This window comes from Carcharodon carcharias, chromosome 7 (genome assembly GCF_017639515.1).
Source record: "Carcharodon carcharias isolate sCarCar2 chromosome 7, sCarCar2.pri, whole genome shotgun sequence".
NCBI lineage: Eukaryota > Metazoa > Chordata > Chondrichthyes > Lamniformes > Lamnidae > Carcharodon > Carcharodon carcharias.
In genome coordinates this window covers 130,182,027-130,196,040 of record NC_054473.1, presented here as the reverse complement: position 1 = coordinate 130,196,040, position 14,014 = coordinate 130,182,027, and the positions used below count along the sequence as shown (strand labels likewise).

The window sequence follows — 14,014 nt, the reverse complement described above, 5'->3', positions numbered from 1 at the left end:
CCACTCACTCTCTCACACACACTCTCACATTTCCATCTGGCCTCATCTCCTCTGGAGACTGCCTCCTCAGCCCTCACCATCTTGAGGCCTCTTGCACAATCAACATATGTCCCCACACACACCCTGGGATGCCCCCCTTTCCCAGTACAGCCCTCGCCCTGCAGCCTCTTCCCTTGCCTGAGGCCATTTCTCCCCCTTCCCGAAGCAAGCCCTAGCCCTGCAGCTGTTGAAAAGCCTTACAGTTGGTCTGGTAGGTAGAGACCAGCTGTGACCACCCCCCTCACACACACACACACACACACACCTAAAAGTGATGTGGTGCTGCCTGTGAAACTTGGCACTGATGATCGCAAGTGCTGCCCAAAGCAGTGTGGGCAAACAAACCTCAAAGTCCCGAGTGAAGTGCAGCTCACCAGGTGCATGTCGCTTATGTACAGTTGCGAAACACGCTGACGTGTCCGGATGACCCAGTGTGGGGGGGATGATTCTGGTGAGCAGGGCTTAAAATGAGATGTTAAAGTATTTAAATTAGGTTCCCGATGTGCAGTGGTGGGAAACGCAACCCACCATTGATGGGTGGAGCGGACGATCACAAACTGGTTTCACCACAACGTTAAACCGATTTTTGTGACCTCCCGATACTTTCCGCTCCCGCCCGCCATGACACCCACCACAAATGGGTGCGGATGATTCTGCCCAAGGGTCCCAATACTGACCCCTGGAGAACTCCACGACAAATCTTCCCCCCAGCCCAAAACATATCCACTAACCAGTAAAGGTTAGTGTCTGCTTGCTTCCCTGTGTAGGTGAAAATCAGCTCTGCTCGCTAGTGTGGCTCCTATCTGATGATGCAGCTGTGGGTGGGAATAATGATAGTGGTTTTGCGAAATCAGAATTCCCATTGGAATGTCACAGCATTATCAGGCCGACAGCAACGATGAATAATTCAGGGGATAAATTCCTAGTTGCTTATAACAATCACTAAACATAGGCAAAATAATTCTTTAATTTGAGTATATTTTGAGGCTGATTCCTGGGATGAGGGATTTGTTTTTTGAGGAAAGGTTGAGCAGGTTGAGACTGTACTCTTTGGAGTTTAGAAAAATGAGAGGTGACCTTATTGAAACATGTAAGTTTCTGAGGGGGCTTGACAGGATAGATACTGAGAGAATGTTTCCTGTCATGGGGGAATCTAGAATTAGAAGGCACGGTTTAAAAATAAGGGGCCTCCTATTTATCACAGAGATGAGGAGGAATTTCCTCTCTCAAAGGGATGTTAGTATTTGGAATTCACTTCCTCGGGGAGCAGTGGAGGCTGGGTCATTGAATATATTCAAGACTGAGTTAGACAGATTTTTAATTGACAAGGGAGTCAATGGTTATGAGGACAGGCAGGGAAGTAAAGTCAAGGTCACGACCAAATCAGCCACAATCTTATTGAATGGCGGAGCAGGCTCAATGAGTCAAATGGCATACTCCTGCTCCTATTTCTTAAGATCTTACACCACTAGGGTTAAAATCCACTTCTGAGAATCTATGGGAATCTGGGAATCACTGGTAATAGCAGTTGTAAACTGATGTCCTGCCAGTTTGCAGTACATTTGTCTTGCCATGCTTGCTGACTATTCTCCAGAAAACTTTTTTTACTTATATTTTCTTCATAAATGTTGAGAAAATGTGTGAATAAGCAGCAAGAGAATCTTTGGGCTGGATTTAAACCAGCCACTCGTGGCGGGAACCATAGCAACTGGGCCACGTAATCATGGGGAAGGCCCCGCGTCTGTCTCTGGGCAGCATGAAAACTTCCCTTGATTAAATCGGAAAGGGGAAGGGGCTGATGTGGGATTGCTGGCCGCTGTGGCCAGGATGTCATTAATGCGCCAATTATCACCCATTTTCCCTGAGCAAACCTTGTCCCCTTATACCCAAGCCCGTGTCATTAAAGTAAAACAAAAAGAGCAGTTGTCCTAATACGAACTACTGGAAGCCACCACTATATATTTCCCTCATGGTCTGAGAAACAACCACTGCTCTCACCTTAACCAATTTAATATCTGCACTGCCGCACTATCTTTAAATTCATGTGCTTCTATTTTGCTAATCGGTTTAGTATGTGGCTCTTTATCAAATACCTTTTCAAAGTCCATACACAAAACACTGCTTTCATCAGCCTTTATTGAAGGCCTTAATTAAAACAACTTTAATTAGAAAATACTGAAAATACTCAGCAGTGCAGGCAGCATCATTGGAGAGAGAAACAGAGTTAACGTTTCAGGTGACCTTTCTTTTGATATAAAAAAGGTACTTTCACCACAGGGAAATGATTCCATACAAGGAACAGGAGAGATCAACTTTCTCAACATACAAGGAAGGACCAACACCCCCTCCCCCACTCCCCCTCCCCCACTCCCCCTCACCCTTTCCCCCACCTTTGCCCCACAGTCTGATCTGATCTGATCTGATTGTTTCTTCTTGTGTTTTGGAATCTTGTTAACATGTATTGCATGGAGTTCTTGAGTGTTTCCTACTCAATCTACTTGTCATCCATCACTAGTTGTTCTTCGGAGCACAGGTTTGTAACCTGGGGGATCCTGTGCTGCATGTGAAATAACAACAGAAAGTGTTGGAAAAATTCAGCAGGTCAGGTAGCATCTATGGTGAGAGAAAGAGTTAACATATCGAGTCCAATATGGCTCCTCTTTGAAACTTTTGTCCCGCACTGTGCCAAATGTGACTCTTTTACTTGTACTGAGGATCTTTGATTTGAAATCACCTCATTCTCTGAACTAGTGAATGTTTCCTCAGTTGCCATCTGCTTAAACAGAGGTTAAGTTCTTCAACACTCAAGGCCATTCATGTCTCTGAATTTCCAATACTATATTCAATTACACTGATAGTTATAGAAATCATGCATGAAAACAAAAACACCGGCCTGATCCAGTTTGACCTTAAACAAGCAACTTGATAATGCACTTGGATGCAGCATTGGGTACAACACAATAGAAGAGACAATGATTCTATATTGTGAAGTAATTGAATTATTTTTAAGGAGATATTTCAGACCCCTCTTCTCTAACCCCATGTTCATTCACCTTTCATACTCTAGCTGATTTTACTCACTGCTGACTTCAATAGAAGCATAAAACAGGTGGCTGATCTGATCTTATTGATTATCTGTCAGGTGGGTTAGGTTAAAGCTACTGCACCACTCCCATGTGCCCCCCCCCCCCCATCCCCCACAACAGCCTGGGTCATCTGTGCAATTGATGTTGTGAAATTGCAAGGTGGCAACTTCAGGCTGAGTCAACATTGTTAAGTAATCTATTATTAACTATGATTTCAAACAATAAATAAGCCCCACTTTTGTTGGTCAGAACAATCTAGTTTAAAGTCTTGATTTAAGAACCTGATTGGCTGAGGAATCCAAACAAGAGAAGGTGTTTGTACTCCAGGGGACCTACATCGCTGATGCCTGACTAGGTCTTTTTAACCTATTTCTTTGCTTCTTGCAGGAAAAGCCAACCTCCAAAGCAAGAAGAACTGAGCACTTCATTACTGGCGCTCCCAAAAACAAAAAAGAAATATCCCAAACTCAGTGACTTATTTGTTTTCAAGAAAACCAGGTTCCATAAAATGCAGAAGGCAGAGAAGGACCCTGAGGGAAACCAGCAGAAAAGCAAGAAAAGTTCATCCACGGATACCCTGAAATTCCTGAGTAAATCTGAGGAGATGCATGGCCAAGCTAAACCACACGAGGGCAGTGCAGAACAAGCCAAGCAAGAAAGTATGTCCAGGCGCCAATCACTGTTAAGAGGTGTCAAAACACGTTCATTGATTCTATTCCCTGAAAGCAAGGATGCCGAGGAATTGTCTGTGCAGTTCACAGTACATGGCAAGGTGTGTTAAAAACAATGGAGATACTCGTAAAAATTTGCTGCAAAGTAAAATGTGCATGCACTATGGCTAACAGATCGAAAAACAAGTGCAAATGCTGGAAATCTGAAATAAAATAAATCATCATGCATTGTCCAAATCTGATGAAATGCTTTGGAAAAACATTAATCTGTTTTTCTCTTTTCAGATCCTAATGGAACTGTGGTTTATTTCCAGCAGTTTCTGTTTTTTTAATGGATAACACACAGCTTAGGCATTGCATCTCACCTTTCGCATATATCATTATCAGTGATAACATTACCACATTATCTGAAAGTTGTCACCTGATGTTAATTTCTCTCCACCCCCAACTTCAAACACTACAACATTATTGTGCTTGGCCTAAACAGCCAAGTGGTTATGGTACTGGGTTTGTAACCCCAAGATCAAGAGTTCAAATCTCACAATGGCAAACTATGAAACAATGTAACTTCATCTGAAACAGATGGAAACAGGTTTACTCAAAAGAGTATCAAGAGTTCAAATCTCACAATGGCAAACTATGAAACAATGTAACTTCATCTGAAACAGATGGAAACAGGTTTACTCAAAAGAGTATCAAGAGTTCAAATCTCACAATGGCAAACTATGAAACAATGTAACTTCATCTGAAACAGATGGAAACAGGTTTACTCAAAAGAGTATCAAGAGTTCAAATCTCACAATGGCAAACTATGAAGCAATGTAACTTCATCTGAAACAGATGGAAACGGGTTTGTACTCGAAAGAGTTACAACATTATTGCTTGGCCTAAATAGCCAAGTGGTTATGGTACTGGTTTTGTAACCCCAAGATCAAGAGTTCAAATCTCACAATGGCAAGCTATGAAAATCAACATAACTTCATCTGAAACAGATGGAAACGGGTTTGTACTCGAAAGAGTTACATCTTGCTTGGCCTAAATAGCCAAGTGGTTATGGTACTGGGTTTGTAACCCCAAGATCAAGAGTTCAAATCTCACAATGGCAAACTATGTAACTTCATCTGAAACAGATGGAAACGGGTTTGTACTCGAAAGAGTTACAACATTATCTGGCTGAATGGATATGCAGGTTAACTCATCTCAAGACTGCTCTGAAATTTAGGGCAGCTCTCCCATGGGAGCTCTGCTGCCAAGTTCAAGGACTACTGAGGGAGTTGCAGACACCATATTTTAGTTCAATCATTCTATGAGAGACGAAAGACATAAAACTTACTGACACACAGTGGCAGCAGTGTGTATCATATACAAGATGCACTACGGCAACTCACCATGCCTCTTCTGACATCATCTTCCAAACCTGCAACCTCAACCACCTAGAAGGACAAGGACAGCAGACCTGTGGGAACACCACCACCTGCAGGTTCCCCTCCAAGCCATATGCTACCCTGACTTGGGACTATATTACCTTTCCTTCACTGTCACTGGGTCAAAATGCCAGAACTCCCTTCCTAACAACACTGTGGGTGTACCTACACCACATGGATTTCAGTGATCCAAAAAGGCACTCACCACCACCTTTATAAGTGTAATTAAGGACGGGCAACACATGATGGCCTAGTCAGCGATGCCCACATTCTGTGAAAGATTTAAAATAAAGACCCAGCATCCCTCCACATTTGGATTCCTTGCTGCCCAACAAAACATTGGCAGGGCCAAGGGGAATCCCATAGCCCAGTCTGGTCGAGTGAAATTGTGAGACTGTGAGTTTGAACTGTAGAAGTGGAGAGAATTTATGGTTGGAGAGAAACAAAAAATTAGGACCTAATGGTTGGTAATTGCATTGAATGATTGACTCATGCAAACCAGAAGACTCACGCTTTTATTCGCATTCCGTGCTCAATTAGCTGATCACAGCTATGGTGGGGGTCAGGCTCCACCCTTAGTCCCAGCACCTTAGGCCTTGACCAGAAGGAAAGAGGATTACTCTAGACAGATGCTGGCACAGAAAAGTGTGATGTTGGGACAGGATCAAACTCGGGTGTGATGCCCTGTAGGGACACTTTGGGAAAAGTACCAGCACCCATAGAGCAGCAGCCAGCATGAGTCAAAAACATCTGGAGAAGGTAGAAGGGAAAGAAGACCCACACATTGACAGTGAAAAAATATTGCATCAGTTTTATTTTTCTTTTTTTTGTGTGTCTTACCTGTAAAGAGCTAGTGATGGTACAGCAATGCCTGAACTTTGTTTAAACTGAATACTGCATTGCCATTGAAACCTATGGTTTTGTGAATTAATATTAAGACTGTATCATTTCTGTCAACACACAGGAATCTAAATCAGAGCTGTGTGAAAGAAGTCAGTTGCTCAGATCTGAACAGCACATACACCGAGTGCTAGACAGAGCGGGTCTGAAGGTGATGCACTCTGACCCGAAGATGAAACTGGTAAGCGATAGCTCATTTTGAAAACAGCATGAGAGTGTTTGAAGTTTCTTTGTTTTCCAGGCCCTGCAGCAATCTTTCTGATATTGCAAGGAAACCTTTATCATCACGTTGGCCTGTGTAACAACTGTGATTGCACTTCTTAAAATAACTCACTGGCTGTGAAGGGCTTTGGGACGTCTGAGGGATGTGAGAAGGCAACCCATAAAATCAAGTTCCTTTATTTCTCTAACATAGCTCAAATTGTACAGTTTATCTGAAGAATTATAAACCACAATGTCTTTCAGTTGTAGCTCTGTACTAGTACTTTATGTGATGAAAGTAACAAGATTGAGATTTGATATTCCATCTCAATGTTGATGAGATTATTTGAATGCTCACACGATCGGGATGCCACCAGCTAATGTAGGTAAAAGCTGCACTATGTAAAAGGGGCGGGGAAGGGCATGGGCCATTTGTGGCCCACAGGTATACTCGACACCAAATTGCCAGTGTGTCCAGTGAAACCACCAGCCCTGCAGATTTTTCCTGTTCAGATAATGATCCAATTCTCTTTTAAAAGCTATGATCATATCTGCCTCTACCACACTCTCAGGCCATGCATTCCAGATATTAACCACTCGCTGCATAAAACATCATGTCACCATTGCTTCTTTTGTCAATCACCTTAAATCTGTGCCCTCTGGTTCTTGATCCTTTCATCAATGGAAACAGTTTCTCCCTATCTACTCTGTCCAGATCCCTCATCATTTTGAATACCTCTATCAAATCTCCTCTCAACTATTCCTTCAAGGAGAACAGCTGCAGCATCTTCAATCTATCTAAGCAACTGAAGCTCCTCATCCCTGGATCCGTTCTCGCGAATCTTTTCTGCACCCTCTCTAATGCCATCATGTCCTTCTTTAAGTGTGGTGCCTAGAACTATAAATTCAGCACTCTAATTGAGGCTGAATTAGTGTTTTATGCAAGTTTATCATAACTTCCTTGCTTTTGTACTCTATTACTTTGTTTATAAAGCCCAAATCCCATATGCTTATTTAACCACTCTCTCAAGCTGCCCTGCCACCTTCAATGATTTGTGCACTGAAAGCCCCAGGTCCTTCTGCTCCTGCAGGCTGAATAATTACTTTGTTTCACTATTTACAGTTGAGGAAGAAGTACAGTGCAGCATGCCAGATATCCCAGGGAAACTATTATTGAATCAGGGACAGGGACTCAACAAAATTAATGTAAGCAAGATAACAGTAATGGAGAAATTGATAGTTTAAAGAGTGACAATTCCCCAGGAACGGATGGTTTCCATCCCAGGATATTAAAGGAAGTAGGTGAGAACATTGCAGATGGCCAAACTATGATCTTCCAAAATTCTCTCGATTCGGGAACTGCTTCTTTATATTGAATTTTTCAATATAAACCTCTTATTTCAGAAAGGTGAAAGAGTGAAAGAAGGAACTTATAGACCAGTTTGTCTAAAGTTGCTAAGTCTGTAATTAAGGATGGGGTTACTAAAACGTTGAAATTTTTCAGCTGATCACACAGTGCCAGCTTGGATTTCTAAAGGTGTCATGCCTGGTGAACCTGATTAAATTTTTTTGAAGAAGTGACTAAAGTAGTAGGTAGGGGAATGTCTATGGATGTTATTCACATGGACTAGCATAAGGTAAAGTTGAAGATCATGGAACTGAAGGCAAATTGTTGATCTAGTTAGGAAATTGGCTGAGAGTAGGGATAATGGGCAGGCATTCTAATTGGCAGGATCTCATTAATGATATCCGCAAGGATCTGTGTTGGGCCCTTAACAATTTACTTTATTTGCTAATGATTTAGATGATGGGATGGAAAGCCACATATACAAATTAGCTGATAACATAAAGATAGGCAATGTTGCAAACAGTGTAGATGGAAGCATAAAATTACAGAACAATTGATAGATTAAGTGAATGGGCAAAACTGTGGCAAATGGATTGCAATGTAGGCAATGTGAGATCATCCGCCTTGGACCTAAAAAGCATAGAACAGGGTACTCCCTAAATGGTGAAAAGCTAGAAACAGTGGAAGTCCAAAGAGACTTGGGAGTCCAGGCACAAAGATTATTAAAATGCCATGAACAGGGAAAGATAATTCAAAAGGTTAATAGAATGCTGGCCTTTATATCTTAAGGAATAGAATACAAGTGGGTAGAAGTCATGCTCCAGCAATCCTGGTTAAACCTCTCTTGGAATACTGTGAACAGTTCTGGGCACCACACCTCAGGAAGGATACATTGGCATTGGAGGGAGTGCAGTGTAGATTCACCAGAATGAAACCTGGTTTCCAATGGTTAAATTGGAGAGATTGCACAAAATATGGTGTATTCCAGGGAATTTAGAAGGTTAAGGGGTGATTTGGTCAAAGTTTCAGGATCCTAAAGGGAACAGATAGGGTAGACTGGGAGAAACTATTTCCGATATCAGGGAGTGTAGATCTACAGGGCTGAGACAAAAAATTAGAGTCTGACCTATCAGGTTGGAAATTAGGGAACACTTCATCACACAAAGGGTGGTGGGAGTTTACAACTCTTTTCTACAGCAATTGATGCCAGATCAATTGTTAATTTTAAAACAGATTGTTAGATTTCTGTTATCCAAAGGTATTAAGGGATAAGGGCAAAGGCAGGAGTGTAGAGTTAAGTCACAGATCAGCCATAATCTCATTGAATGGCAGAAATTGATTAAGGGGCTAAATGGCCCTCTCCTGTTCCTATGTTCATACAAGACCTCACCAGGCATTTAAAAAGTCCTTCTTATCCCCCATAAATCCCAAATTCCATCATAACTGGTGAATTATTTTTGAAGTGCAGCTACAGCCCAAGGCCCACTCTGTTCAGAGCAGCCCAATTTCTTGCAGGGGTCCTAAGTGCAGGGGTAATCAGCTTCTCATTAGCATATATGCAGGGGACCTTAAAACTTGTTTTAGGTGATTGTTTCAAGCACCAGAAAGATGGACCACACCAGTCTGCATTTAGACATTTATTATGCATCCTTGAAACACATGATAATGCACAGTGAAATTGGTCCTTTTTGTACCTGTTGTCAAACGAGCACAATAAGGAACAATTTTTATTGCAGGAAGTTTCAAAGACCCATGTTTGGAACGAATAGACTGTACAGTCATTGGAGGAAGGTATAGTATAGGAGCATGTCACCAGGGGCAGGTGGGATGTCCGCATACACATTCACAGATTCATAAGGGGGGGAAGGAAAATTGGCTGGAGAGCCATTTTTTGAATTGCTGTCAAAAACTTCCTCATGGACGGTTGCACTGCCAGTACTGAAGGCTCATTTGAAAGTCGCACACAACTTATGAACATTTTTAATAGCTAATGATGTAAGTGAGGAATTGAAACATATTGGAAGCTATACTTAAATTTCTCATGTGAATTACACAAGTACATCTAGAAATTGTGGGGATGCAAGGTATCCATGAATATTGATAACCCTACCAGTTTCAGAGTCATGTAAGCAGAAGTCAGGGAGAATGTTCATGAGTCAGCCACAGACACTGCAGAACGCAGAATGACCCAAAAAAGAAAATGATCATCATCTGATTTGAAAAAGGGATTAAAGTTAGTTGCTCATTTATTGTTGGTTTTCAAAGAGTTTGTTTAATGCTGTTTTGATGGCTTTGGATAAATGGAATTAACTTAGCTAAATACATGTACCAGACACAATGTATACTGTGTGCTCATTTATTCTTTCCTTTTTGTGCTTTTTAGGGTGTAGAATCAGAATTAAAAGGAACAAACTCTAATGGTAAGACGTAGCAAACTTAAATAATCATTTAAATATTGGCAATACTTAAAAACTCCTCTTGTTCTTAATAGAATTCTGCAGCCACCACAAATGGAACTAAAATTCGCTACATGCAGTTTCTGCGCTCAAAATTAAAACACAAGTGCTGGTACTACAATATCACATGATGTTGTTTCATCTCTGAGATCAAAGCCAGGGATCAAATCCACCTCGGTGTTAATGAGATGTAGGTGCCCATTGCTGGCTGCCTTTGCTGTTAATGTTGAATCGGAGCCCAGTTCCTCCTGTTCCTATTTCAAAAATGCAGATTAAATACAGCATGAATCCTAGATTGGAAAGTGCCCATTATCAGTGGTAAAGATCTTGTTCCTTGGTTCTGCATTGAGCATCTTGATAATCTAGTTAAAAGCAAAAAACTGTGGATGCTGGAAATCCAAAGCAAAAACAAAAATAAAAATACCTGGGCAAACCCAGCAGGTCTGACAGCATCTGCAGAGAGGAACACAGTTAACATTTTGAGTCCGTATGACTCTTCAACAGAGCTAAGGAAAAATAGAAGAGAGGTGAAATATAAGCTGGTTTAAGGGGGATGTGGGTGGGAAAAGTTGAGCTGGATAGAAGGCCAGTGATAGGTGGAGTTTGCTAAAAGATGTCATAGACAAAAGGACAAAGAGGTGTTGACAGTGATGATATTAGCTAAGAAATGTGTTAATAGGTGACATTAAGGGTAGAAAGCAGGACGAGCAAGGTACAGATAGCCCTAGTGGGGTGGGGTGGGGGGAAGGGATCAAAATAGGCTAAAAGGTAGAGATAAAACAATGGATGGAAATACACTTAAAAGTAATGGAAATAGGTGGGAGAAGAAAAAATCTATATAAATTATTGGAAAAAAGGGGGATTGGAAAGGGGGTGTGGATGGAGGAGAGAGTTCATGACCTAAAATTGTTGAACTCAATATTCAGTCCGGAAGGCTGTAAAGAGCCTAGTCAGAAAATGAAGTGCTGTTCCTCCAGTTTGCTTTGAGCTTCACCGGAACATTACAGCAGGCCAAGGACGGACATATGGGCATGAGAGCATGGTGGAGTGTTGAAGTGGCAAGTGACAGGGAGGTCTGGGTCCTGCTTGCGGACAGACTGAAGATGTTCCCAAGATAATCTAGTTCTCTGCCTTTTCTAAACCCTTCAGTCTCTTGTACAGATAAGTATTTTTTTTGTAGCATGTATGTTAAGTTTTGTTTTAAAATAATCTGTTGGTTATTTTCCTGGTAGTGTTAAAACACGAAAGAACAGTTAAATGTCACACTTCTATGTAATGTTTGAACCTTCTCTGCCTTGTCCCTTTGCTGCCATGCGAGTTACCAATCTCAGCCTGGTCTTTGGAAGGAAGCATTGAGTGGACAGCAGGCATTTAGCCACACGGGAAAAGGAAAACTCAGGCTAAAGAAGTTACCCCATGCAATTTTTGACAGGCAGCTGCAGAACTTAAGTGGAAATTGCCTGAGAACAAGGATGAGATTAGCAGCCTGCTACCCCATACAATGACTAACAAAGTTAAATTAAAAGCAAAATACTGCAGATGCTGGAAATCTGAAACAAAAACAAAAATAGCTGGAAAAACTCAGCAGGTCTGACAGAATCTGCAGTGAGGAATACAGTTAACATTTCAACTCTGTATGGCTCTTCAACAGAAGAGTTCTGATGAAGAGTCATATGGACTCGAAACGTTAACTGTGTTCCTCTCCACAGATGCTGTCAGACCTGCTGAGTTTTTCCATCAAAGTTAAAAATTGTTTTGAACTGATTGCCCCACTGCAAAGATAACATTTCTGGTTTGCGATGCAAAATGTCAGCCCAGTTTTTAAGTGAGGTATGTCACTATTGATGCAAGCAGCCCTCTGGCACTTTGCCCATTCTTCATATGTGAGTCTAGACAATGTATAAAGGAAATCATGGTTAACTTAACAATTTGAACAAAATGCATAGAATCTCCTTGCAATGAATGGGTTATTATTGAATAAATGCAATGTAAAGTGCAAGTTAACACAGGGGATCCATTGGTGTGTTCAGCACTGTTGAATGCAATGATAATGCTTCAATTCATCATATTATACTCCTTTAACAGATGTCTGAGGACCAAGAGTTCTTCTAAAAGCAGATCATTTTATTTAGAATCAGCATGCACTTAAGTATCAGCTTTCTCATGTTTTATTGCACTCCAACAAGCAGTGGGCTAACCTCCATGAAAAGAACAGAGCCCATAGAATCTGATTATATTGCATTAGCAATTTTGCACTCAGGATTGTATGATGCACACATGCTGTCTGAATAATTGCTAGTTCAGACACAAAGCTGTACAGGGATCAGAGGATCGAGACCCGGCTTGTCCAACCTTTTTGCGTGGGGTGGGGCAGAACAAACTTTAAACATGAATTTAAACAAAAAGCTGACATATGAAAAGAAACAATTTGCTGAGCAAAAAAAGTCAAAAAAATAAATTGATAGTTTTTAAAACAAAGAATAATATATAAAGATGACCATTAAAACAGTCTCAGGTGCTCACTCACCAACCCTGACCCACTGTGAAAGTGGGTGAGAGTGCATGAAGGTCTGTAGGGGTGAGGGTGAATGAGAACCCTGAGACTGGGAGTAAGCTAGACACATACACTCGCCGCCTCCTCACCCTACACACACACGCACATACCATTCCCCCCTCACATACACACACTCACTCCTCTCACACACTTATGATTAACAGTATAAGAATGGTCTGCCCTGTATTTGGGTGGGTAATAATAGTAAACATTAGGTCAGTCAGGTATCTGGATTGGATATTTACAGTAACAGCGATGTCAGTAATCCATATGGTTGGGTGTTCAACGGTCCAGTTTGCTAAGACAAATTGGATCATGCTGTAACAGAAGCTTAGTTGAAAATCCACCAATGTATGGTTCAAGGACATTGTTTGTGTGTAAATTTACTAGTATGGTTCCAGGGATGAGGGAATTTTGCCATAAGTTTAGGATTGAGAAGCTGGGGCTGTTCTTCTTTGAGCAACGAAGGTTGAGGGCAGGTTTGGTAGATATGTACATGTCTATGGCAGACTTGGATATGTACACATCTATGGCAGATTTGGATATGTACACGTCTATGACAGATTTGGATATGTACACATCTATGGCAGATTTAGATCATGTAAACAAAGAAAAGCTGTCCCCATTAGCTAATGGTACAAGGACTAAGGGACACAGCGAGTGGTAATAAGTTAAAACTCACTGCCTACAATGGTGATGGAAGCAGAAACAATCAATAATTTCAGAAGGAAATAGGGTAGATGCTTTAGGGAAATAAACTTGCACAGCTATGGGAATAGAGCCAGGGAATGGGACTGACTGGATTGCTCTACAAAGAGATAGCATGGACTGGATGGGCTGAGTGGCCACTTTCTGTGCTGTAATGATGCTATCCTGCACTTGGATCAGCACTTTTAAAACAAAGTTTGAAACAATTTATATTTAACCAATACAAAATTCAGGATGAAGTTTTCCACAAGCACATTTCTCACTGAATTTAGAACATGACTTTAGGAATAATTCTCTGAGGATCTGTATGTGGAGTTATTAAGCACAGTGTATTTGTGCATCAAGCTGTGCAGTGCTCTACTCAGACTCACATCTTAAGCCCATTTCAGACATAGAGGAGATATTAGAGCCCTGGGACTGCAATTTCCCCTCGGTGAGCGGGAGCATGCATCCCAATGTTATCCTGCGTCATTTAGATTTTCACTTCGGTGGGCGCACAGCCGAATCAAACTCTCAAAGACCTATTAAGGCCAGTTAACAAGCAATTAAAACAATCAACTGAGCTGCCTTTCAGACCTTAAGGTTGGTGGGCGGGCAAAGAGCCCAGGCGGCCTTCAGAAAAAACAT

At 41.5% G+C, this 14,014-nt stretch overlaps 1 protein-coding gene across 1 annotated transcript in view; it reads left to right on the top strand.

Annotated features, from left to right (window-relative positions):
* The window catches only part of carmil2 (capping protein regulator and myosin 1 linker 2), a 180,505-nt gene that overhangs the window by 126,247 nt on the left and 40,244 nt on the right, over positions 1 to 14,014 (top strand). The window contains exons 31-33 of the mRNA XM_041191410.1: positions 3,513 to 3,897; positions 6,185 to 6,301; positions 10,053 to 10,089. Coding sequence (XP_041047344.1) covers positions 3,513 to 3,897; positions 6,185 to 6,301; positions 10,053 to 10,089 — 539 coding nt within the window. The remainder of the gene's footprint in view (positions 1 to 3,512; positions 3,898 to 6,184; positions 6,302 to 10,052; positions 10,090 to 14,014) is intronic.